This window comes from Lontra canadensis, unplaced genomic scaffold (genome assembly GCF_010015895.1).
Source record: "Lontra canadensis isolate GAN:19392208 unplaced genomic scaffold, GSC_riverotter_1.0 scaffold125, whole genome shotgun sequence".
Lineage (NCBI taxonomy): Eukaryota > Metazoa > Chordata > Mammalia > Carnivora > Mustelidae > Lontra > Lontra canadensis.
In genome coordinates this window covers 1,674,640-1,684,295 of record NW_022631119.1, presented here as the reverse complement: position 1 = coordinate 1,684,295, position 9,656 = coordinate 1,674,640, and the positions used below count along the sequence as shown (strand labels likewise).

At 59.8% G+C, this 9,656-nt stretch overlaps 1 protein-coding gene across 3 annotated transcripts; it reads right to left on the bottom strand.

Moving 5' to 3' along the window:
• Positions 1–167: 167 nt before the first annotated feature.
• On the bottom strand, positions 168–7,750 carry SCN1B (sodium voltage-gated channel beta subunit 1). Of its 3 annotated transcripts, none has more exons than XM_032841885.1 (6): positions 7,354–7,750; positions 5,546–5,712; positions 4,541–4,781; positions 1,066–1,207; positions 649–725; positions 168–564 (listed from the first exon to the last, which is right to left on the bottom strand). In XM_032841885.1, the coding sequence occupies exons 1-5, from the start codon at positions 7,391–7,393 to the stop codon at positions 659–661; spliced, it is 657 nt and encodes a 218-aa protein (XP_032697776.1). In that variant the 5' UTR covers positions 7,394–7,750; the 3' UTR covers positions 168–564; positions 649–658. The 3 variants fall into 3 exon arrangements, with proteins under 3 accessions (XP_032697776.1, XP_032697777.1, XP_032697778.1); XM_032841886.1 differs by having other exon boundaries at positions 654–725; XM_032841887.1 differs by lacking the exon at positions 7,354–7,750 and adding an exon at positions 6,498–6,986.
• Positions 7,751–9,656: the final 1,906 nt, after the last annotated feature.

Below are 9,656 nucleotides of genomic sequence, written 5' to 3'. Positions count from 1 at the left end.
GCTGGTGAGAGAGGGCAGGGCAGGGCCGGGGCAAGAGTGCATCACAGGGAGAGGGGACCCCAGGTCCAGCCAGAGGAAGGAGGGGAAGTGTCGCCAGAGGTCTTCGGTCGCAGTGGGTCCCAGAAACCCCCTGCCCCAAACTGTGCCGCCCCATCCGGACCCCCCCCCCCCGCCGCTGGGTTGGGGAGGAGGCAGGGGGGGCTGGGCCCCAGTAGTGTGCATCTGAAGCGGCCAATGTGTGCAAATCAGCAAGAAGGAAGGGTGCGGAGCCGCTGCCCCCGCCTCACCGCCCTCCTCCTAAACAGGCAGCAGAAGCAGGGGTGGGGACAGGGGCAGTATTGCTTTACCCATCATGCATGGCGCGGGTGGGCGATGGGGCAGGAGGAAGTAGGCCGGATTGGGGGTGTTGTGAGCCAAGCCCCCCGCCCCCTCCCACCCAGGCGGCTCCGTTGGCAGGACTCTGAGGCTCGTGGAGGTCCAGGAATGGCCAACCCCCATTGGGGGCAGGCTGTGCCCAGATGTTCCCCATCAGGGCTGGCTCTTCCTTGAGGTGGAGCCCAGGGCCTGAAGGTGAGGGAGAGGCAGGTGTCAGGGATCCAGCCAGCTGACCCCCGCCCAGGCCCTCAGGCCCCCTGTCCACCCACCTACCTTACCGGGGCTATTCAGCCACCTGGACACCCGTACAGTTCTCCTTGCTTTCTGAGGTGATGGCCAGGTATTCCGAGCTGTAGGGACAAAGGCCAGGGGTACAGTGACCAGCATCATCAGTCTGGCCCACCCTGGGGGAAACCGAGGAAGGTGGGGGTCTCTGCCCCAGGTGCACAGGGTTTGGAGTTAGAGAGGTGGGGACTGTGGACTGGACATCCAGGGATCCACGGGAAGCCCAGGCATGAGGCCTGGAGTCCCGGGTCTGAGGCAGGAGGGGACTCAGGGAGTCAGACTCTGGGTCCTGAGGGGAAGGCACTGGGGCCCGACCTTACCCATCCACGACAGCAGATGGACGTACCCCTCTGGGAAACCCGCGTGTCTGGGTCACCTGACCCCACCCCCACCGGCGCCACTCACGCGTTCTCTTGTGCGGCGGCCTCAGTGGCCGCAGCGATCTTCTTGTAGCAGTAAACCATCTCTGCCACGAGCCATATGGTCAACACCACGATGAGCACATACATCATGATCTCCGACACGATGGACGCCATGTCTCTGTTGGCTGCAAGGGCAAGCAGGGTCAGGGGGCCATCAAGGCCAGGCTCAGGAAGCCTGAGGTGACCCAAGCGTGCGGGGTATGAGCCTGGCCAAGTGACCTGGCCTCCCTGGGCCTGGTCTGCCAACAGGACCATGCTGCTTCCCTAGAGTCATCGTTGTTACCGTCACTCCTGTTTTCTTTTAGAGCCCAGTGTGGGGCTTGAACTCACAACCCTGAGATCAAGACCTGAGCTGAGATCTCGAGTGGGATGTTTAACTGATTGAGCCACCTGGGCGCCCCATCACTGGGATTCTTAATAACTAACCACTGTCCAGGGGCTTTGGGATCCCCCTTAGCCTGCCGCCCTGTGTGGCTGGAGGGGGCATCTGTTTCATTCAGGCGGCCGCAGGTTCCCCGGGAGCTGCAGCTTTGCAACCAGAAGGCTCGGATTCAGATCCCAGCTCTGCTACTTGCCAGCTGTGTCACCTTGGGCAAGTGATTCAACCTCTCTGAGCCTCAATTCCCCCTCTGTAAACCGGAAGTGACAGTACTCATGCCTTCTCATGGGGTTACCAGGAAGAGAAAGCAAATTAATCCCCGTAACACGCATGGACGGGCTCACGCTCTGCACACTGCCTAAGTGTTGGCTATTCACCGACATTTCCCGGAAACCTTCTGTCCTTTCCACGGCACTGGCTCTTGCCATCACCAGCTTCCTCTCACTTAGCCTAAATTTAAACTGTGGAGGGGATGTGCTCAGCCAGGGAACCAGAAGCGAAGGCCACTGTGACGTCCCTGGCCGGATTTCACAGGTGTGCGCCCCATATTCCTGGGCCTCTCCTTCCGGGTGGCCAGGATCTCCTTTGCCCCCGCTGTCCTCACATGGTCTTTCCTCCCATCAGTGGGCACTCTCTGCTGCTCCAGCCCGTGCAGATGGCACCGACGCTTTCTGGGCCAAAGGGAAAGAGGGCACAGGGCTGGGTGTTTCTCCCCTGCTTCTCTGCCAGGAGGAGCTGGTGCAAGGACTCACACCTCATTCATTCATTCGGAAGTTCGGAATGCGTGTCATACAGAGAACGCATGCTTCCAGCCAGGCTCTGTGCTAAATTCTTTATATGAGCATCTCCCTGCATCTCTGAAACACCCCCAAGGATAGAGAGAGTGCTGGCTTCCCACATCAGTTGACCTCAGGAAGCACACTGAGTTGGACTGTTGCTGGGCAAAGCACGCATCTTCAGAATTCTCCTCCCTGCTCCTGGAACTCGGTGCTCTGATGGAGTTAGGTAATCTGGTATCTCCTGCTCTCCCAATCAGATTAGGACAGTGACTGGCATGGCTCTGCAGCCCATTTTCCAGACAAGGACACTGAGGCTCAGAAAGGGGACGGCTCTGGGCAATGACGCACGGCCCAGGATCGGATTCGGAGCCGGGATTCAACTCCAAGTGTAACTGACTGCAGGCTCTGAGCTCTTCCCTGCTCTGGAAACAACCACAGCCAAGGAAACATTGGGTAAAGGGCGCTGTATATCCAACGTAGACTCCACCAAGCCACACAGACATTTCAGGAGGCGGGACTGTCATTCCCCCATTTCACAAAGGAGGAACTGAGGCAGAGGGGTCACTGTGGTGTGACGAGTAATGTTAAAAATACTACAATATGCTGGCTAACAATGAATACAGTAGAACAAGTAAAACTTTCAAATACTACAGTATGATTAATTTGAAATACTATAGCATTGTGGGTAAAGATAAAAATACTCTAGTACGATGGACTATGATAAAAACACTGTTGTATGTTTGGTAATGTTAAATAGTATAGTATATGGTAATATAAAATACCATACTATGGTGATAAGAAAGAAAAACCACTAGAGTATGTTGGATACTCCCATAGACTCTGGGAGGTAGTAGAATATGCTAGATCAAGTTTAAATGGGGCTCTGCTGGGTCCGGGGTATGCTCCATCCCTAGCCTCCAACCCTCAAGGGCAGAGCGCAAGAAGCAGTAGGACGGAAGGAACCAGGGAACCTCCCTGCTCTCCTGACCCCCGGCCTCTGCACTGATTCCCAAGACAGGATTGACACAGATTTTTGTGAAGCCACAGGATTTGGGGGCGTTTCTTGTTCCAGCCTCTCCCAGGGGCGGGGCTCCGTCTTCCACATCCGTGCGTGGCCGCCCACCCAGCACCGTGACCTACAGCAAAGAGGAGCTCAGACTTGTCTCCTGCGCTGAATCCTGCTGGTTCACTTTGATAACAAACGTAAAAATGCTAATTATCAAAAGAAACCCACAGACTCTGGCTGACAGCAGAGAGTAGTGAAGCACGCCAAGAACAGAAACGGCAGTCACACATGCCTGGCTGGGTTCAAATCCAGGTTCCAGCTCTGCGATCTCGGCCACGTAATCTTACCTCCCTGAGCCTGGGCTTTCCCCTCGGTAAAGTGTGGACAGCAGCAGCCCCTAGCCAGGAGGGTGGGTGGGGAGGCTCCATGAGGGACTGCACCCCTCTTGGGGAAAGGAAGGACAATGTACGGTGATAATGCGCGTGCGCCGTCGGCCCCACAGGACATACTTGCCGTGGTTCTTTGGTGCCTCAAGTTCTGGGATAGCTTCCTGACTCTAAGCCAATGGGCCCTCCGGCCCTGGAAAATTCCAATTTACACCCATCGGAAGATGGTTCAGAGAAGGGATCCAAGGCAGCTGGAGCCAAAATGATGCAATGTCCCCAAACGCCTGAGATCCTTGCTGTACACTGTGGCCCCACACCTGCCGCTTTGGCTTCGCTGAGAGCTTGTTAGAAATGCAGCCGCGGCCCCCCACCCCCACCCCGGGGTCTGCTGAGCCAAGGTCTCCCAGGACGCTCACTCGCACAGTGGAATTTCAGGAGATCTGCTCCAGGGAACACACTCTTATCTCTTCAGCCAGGGTGACAAAGGGAGGAGGTGCTGAGGCTACCGGACAGTCAGAACCTCCACTGTCATTCCCACTACCGGGGCAGCTGATACCCACCCACCGCTCCATCCTCACACTGCACTGAGAGATGGCTACCGTTATCAGCCTGTTTCCCACGGGACAGCCCTTCCACAGAGACAGGAGGACACCTGCACGATGTCCCACAGCACAGGTGGCAGTTTTGCATCCAGAACTTTCACAGGAGGGGTCTGCCGGGGCTCTGAGGCAGTTGAAAGGAAAGGAAAGCCGGAGCTGGGGCTGGGGAGGGAGGTGCAGCTCCCCCTGCTGCCGTGGGCGTTCGCCCGGCCCAGGCATGGAGCCAGCCTGTCCCCTGCCTGCCATCTGTCCCACCATCTGGCTGCCAGTGGGCAACAGGGGCGAGGGGGCAGGCAGGACCGGACTCACCTTTGTCCACCACCTCAAGGTGGATCTTTTTGACAACGCTGGTGTTGTGCTCATAGTTCTCAAAGAAGAGCAGGCGGTAGACGTGGCACTCGTAGTCGCCGGAATGGTTGTAGGTGACGTTGGTGATGAAGATGGACAGGTCCTGCAGGTCCTTGGTGCCCCGGCTGCCGTTCCACACCACCCGGCCCTCAAAACGCTCGTCCTCCTCCAGCTGTAGGACCTCGTTCTCATAGCGCAGGATCTGGGGGGCAGCCAGGCTGGTCACTGCCTGCGCCCGTCCCCCCCACCCTCGCCCAGACCATTCTGTCCCTCGCCCTGACACTCAGAGAGACAGCAGACACACACGTGGGCACCACGACCCCGGGCACAGAGGGCACAGGGGGGCGAGGATGGTGCCCTGGCCTGCCCCTCACCCTGACTGTGTCCCTGGGCCAGGCACGCGCACTCATGTACATTTTCCTCAGACATTCCCCCCCGGCCCCGCAACCCCAGCCCTCTTTCAGCCTTCCTGGCTTTCAGTCTCACCAGGCACACCCCTCAGCCAGGCAGAGAGGAGTCCACTCTCAGCCACAGCAGACCCCACTGCTTTGGGAGGCCCTGTGAGTCTGCGGAGCCTCCTCATGTGTAGATCAAAATACATATAATGTAAAGGAAGGCGGGAAAGTTCTGCATCTTTCATGATGACTACCGGAGACGGCCTTGCTGGTACTGAATCTTTGTGCCACCATGTGCCAGGGCAACAACCGGACCAACCCTCACCCAAGCCTATGAGCTAGAGCCCACCACCACCCCGTCTTTACAGAGAAGGAAACTGAGGCTCAGAGAGGCCCAGTGCCTGGCCCAAGGGCACCAGCCAAACAGGGATGGAGCTGGAATCTGAATCCGGGTCATCACAAATAGCACATTATCAGAAATGAGCAAACACCCCCCCCCGCCCCCGGCATGCTGCCTGCCACCATGTCCCGCCGCCCTGCACCTGTGCCCCCCCCCCCCCCACACACACACCTTGACAAACTCCTCAGTACCCTTCTGGCGGAAGGTCCACTCCGTGAAGGTCTCGGCCGTGGTCTCGCTGCGTCGCTTGCAGGAGATGCACAGAATTTTGAAGGTCATTCCGTACACGGCCTCGGTCTCTGAGTCCACCTCCACGCAGCCCCCCCAGGCTGAGGACACTGCAGGGACAGCAGGCTCAGGTGGAACAGGGGCGCCCAGAACCCAACACCAGGCTTGCTGGCTCTTGGCTCTCCGGCCTCTCGGAAACCATCTGTTTCCCCTCGATAATGAATACGAACGGATAGAACCAGACGCTCAGCCTGGCCCTGCCACTTGCTGTGTGCCCTTGGCGAGTCCCTCATCACCTCTGGCCTCAGTTTCCCGCAAACGGTCATCTCTGCTTGGAGGGGTTGCTTGGCAGATTCCACCATGAGGTAAAGCCCCAGCAGGGGGCCTACCACGCAAGAAGCCCCCCACCAACCCAAACAACATAGGGCTGTCACTGTGGGAAGTAACTCAGAATCTTTGCTCTGTAGCCAAGTAGACACCCATGTACCCCTTCTTAGGAAGTCCCCCTGCCCATGGTACCGCAGCATTTAGGTGGTGGAACTAGAATTCCAGATGTGTTAGAAGTTCAAGGGGACAGAGTCATTTCCCTAGCCCCAGAGAAGGGGTTGGGAGAAGGCAAGATCTCAGAGGGGCTGGGGGGTGCTGGAACCAGGGCAGCCCCACACTCCAGCCCAGCTCTTCAGTCCCCCAACCCCTACCCAGCTTCTCTGGCCCCTGTTGCCCTGCCCCCAGGCTCCTCAGCTCCAGACCCCTCTCCCACCTCCTATCAGCTTCTTGAAACACACTGAGCTCTTTACAGCCTCAGGGACTTTGCACCCCCCACTGGATTCCAGTCCCCTTGGGTGCCTCCTCCGTATTCTCACCTGCCTCCCCCTTCCTCAGCCCCAGCGCTCACCAGATAATGCTGAGCCTCTCTGGCTCCAGCTCCAGGTCTGTTTCCTTGTCCCCGAGTCTCTCCTTCTGTGAATCTTGGGAACTCCTTGTCTTCCTCCGCTGCTCTTTCTAACTCCTTGAACACCTCTGTGTCTGTCTCCCTTACTTCATATCCCTTACGGAGTCTGTACCACTTTGTGACCTCTTTCCACGCTCCGACGGCCTCTCCCGGTCTCTCTCTCCACCTTTCCCTGTCCCTTTTAAACTCCACCTCTCCCAGTGTCTACCTGTGTCTCCGTCCCTCCTGCCTCTCTCAAGTTTGTCTCGCCGGCGCTCCCATTCCTAACTCGCTTCTCGGCCTCTCTCTGGCACACTCTACAACCTTCTCGGTCTCCTTCTCCCCGGTTATTCCCGACTCCCAGTCTCGGCGGAGCGCTCTGGAGTACTCGGAGTCGCTGCGCCTCTCGCGCCTTCCCTTGCGTCCCCATCTCTCCCTGTCTCTCGGTCTCCCCCGTCCCAGTCTCCGGGCGCCGCCTTCCCCCACCCCCTCCCGCGGCTGTGGGTGTCACATTGCAGCCTGCGGGGCTCCGGGAGCAGCTGACTCCGCGTTTCCTCGCCCCCGGCTGGGCGCCCGCAGCCGCCGAGCTGTGCCAGCCCGGCCCCCGCCCGCGCTCGCCCACCCGCACCTCCACCGCCCTCCCCCGCCCCGCTCCCCGCGCTCACAACTTCGGAAGCGGACTTAGCCGGGCCGGGGAGTGGGCCGCGGGCGGGGGGGCAGCCCTCCGCCCGCCGTCCCGGGTCCCACGCGCTCACCCCGCCCCCGGGCCGCTGCCCGGGCCGTGGCCCCCGCCGCGTACCTCCCCGCCCCGCGCACTCACCCAGTGCCGCGCCGACCACCAAGGCCAGCAGTGTCCCCATGGCTGCGCGGCGCGCGCTGCGCCCCCCTCCCGGGCCGCCGGTATTAATAGCGGGGCAAGAGGCAGCGGGCCCGGGCGGTGGTTAGAATGTCCCCGGGAGCGCGCGGGCGCAGCAGCTGCGGCTCTGGGACCGGCGAGGGGGGGGGCGGAGGGGGGGCGCGGCCCCCCCGCTCCGGTTACCGCCGGGGGCCCAGCCCCGGGGCCCGGCGTCCGGGCATCCCCGCCGCGCGGGCGGCGGCCGCTGCTCGGGCTGCTGCGCTGGCGCGCGCAGCCGGGCGCATTCGCCAGGTGCACCGACCCCGGCCCCGCTCCGGCTCGGGCGCGCTGAGGCGCGGGCCGCGGTCTCCTGCGCACTGCAGCGGCGGCGGCGGCGGCGGCGGCCTGGGTAGGGAGGAGGGAGCGGGAGGGGGCGGGATGAATCACCGCGGGGGGAGGGCGCGGCCGCCCAGCCTTTGCCGCAGCGGCCCAGGAGGCGCCCGCTGCACCGGCCTCTCCGGGTGGCGCAGGGGCCGCGGCTTTTGGGCATGGGCTGATGGCCTGGGTGTCCCTGACCCCTCCCGACTCTGGGGACCCCCAGCATCGGAGTCTGGAAAAGGTCACCTCCAGAGTCACGGAAGGGCTTAGAGGGCGTTTGGGGGACAGGGCTTCCGACTTCAGTTTATGGAGGTCATCCTCGTGGGATGGAGGGGGACTCGGCTCGGACCTCCAAGTGACCTCCCCTTCAGCTCCCTGACATCCGGGGCTGGAGGTCACTGTGCTGGAACCCAAGTAGGCATTCGGTGGGGGTGTCAGGCTAGGGCACCAAGAATACTTCAGACTAGCAGCTGGGACGTGCTAGATCTAGACCAGAGGCCCTGCTCTGGGAGCCTGGGGGTACCATGTTTCAGGAGGAGGGTCCCTGGTCTCTGATGTTACCACCCCTCCCACCACCACCACTGTCCAGGCCCCTGCTGCCGGTTCTCAGCGCACCAGACTTATTTCTGCCTCAGGGTCTTTGCCCACCCTGTTCTTCCCTCTGCCTGGACCACTCTTCCCCCTGGTGACCAAAAGGCTCACTCCCTCTTCTCCCGCAGCTCTTGGCTCCAATGTCACCTTCATCAGGTCTTCTGTCCATTCCCAGGAAACTGCCTCCCCTGTCTCTTACTTGACCAACTTTATTCATTTCGTTTTTTTCCACCACAGTTGTCACTGACATTATACTCTTCCTTTATATATATCTTCCTCCCAACGCCTGGCCCTCCAGCCCTGGACTACAAAGAGGCCCCCAGGTGAGGATACTATCCCGTGCACCACTGTGTTCCCAGCACCTGTTACTATGCCTGGCACATTACATATGCCTGATAAATATTCATCAAGTGAATAAATGCCAACGGTAGAGCCCTTCCGATACGCCAGATCCATTTCTACCCCCCCCCCCAGTCATGGGCAGCAAGTTCTATTATTATCCCCATTTTACGGAAGAGGAAACTGAGGCTGAGAGTTCCTCATGCCCTTGCCTAGGGTCATGTAGCTGGCCTCAGGTGGGTCTGGGAACCTGCCCCAGCAATGCTGGGGTGGAGAAGTTGGGGGTGTGGGCTCTGGGCTGTCAGGACCCGGATGGGAGTGAAAGTTCGGGCTGGCTGCTCAGGTCCTGGCCTCCAGTTCTGGGTGCAGTGAAGTTCAAGGATCCCCCTAACCCCGTCCCGCTGAGCAAGAGGAACCAGGGTGTGGGGCAGCCTTGGGGCAGAGAAACAGGAAGCCGGGGACACTGGACACCTTTGTGGTCTGGGCCTCTGTGCCAGCACTTCCTGGGCTGTGAAATTGCCTTGCAGAAAATAACTCTCTTGCTGCACCGAGGCCTCCCCCTAGCAGTGGCAGTGAGGACAGGCCTTAGGTACTGGGCAAGGGCACCCACTCACAGCCTTATAAGCTGTTGTTCACTGAGCAGCTACCGTGGGCTTGGTGCTGTTCTCAGCACTTTACTAATGTTAACTGCAATTCTTCCTACAGGGTGGGTTTTGTCACTATTCCAGTTAACAGGTATGGGAAATGGAAGCCCAGAGTAGGTAACCTGCCATGTTCACACAGCTGGAGGGGAGGCTGGCTTGGCCTTTTGCCACTCGTGGTCCCTCTCACCTCCATCCAAACCCCTCCCTACAGTCCTCTGTCCCAAGCCATTTATTAAGAAGTTTCTCACAGCCGGTGACATGTCAAAGGTCTCTCCTTATCTCTCACTCACTCTGCTACCAGAATAGGGTTGAGTGAGACACACCTGGGTTCTACCT

What these genes read in the sequence shown, in the direction of transcription:
- SCN1B (XM_032841885.1), bottom strand. Translation starts at nt 7,393, where the DNA reads ATGGGGACACTGCTGGCCTTGGTGGTCGGCGCGGCACTGG. An exon ending in CCTTGAGGTGGTGGACAAAG is followed by an intron (nt 1,208 to 4,540) that starts GTGAGTCCGGTC and finishes TTGCCCTTGCAG; the next exon opens with CCAACAGAGACATGGCGTCC. An exon ending in GCCGCCGCACAAGAGAACGC is followed by an intron (nt 726 to 1,065) that starts GTGAGTGGCGCC and finishes TTGTCCCTACAG; the next exon opens with CTCGGAATACCTGGCCATCA.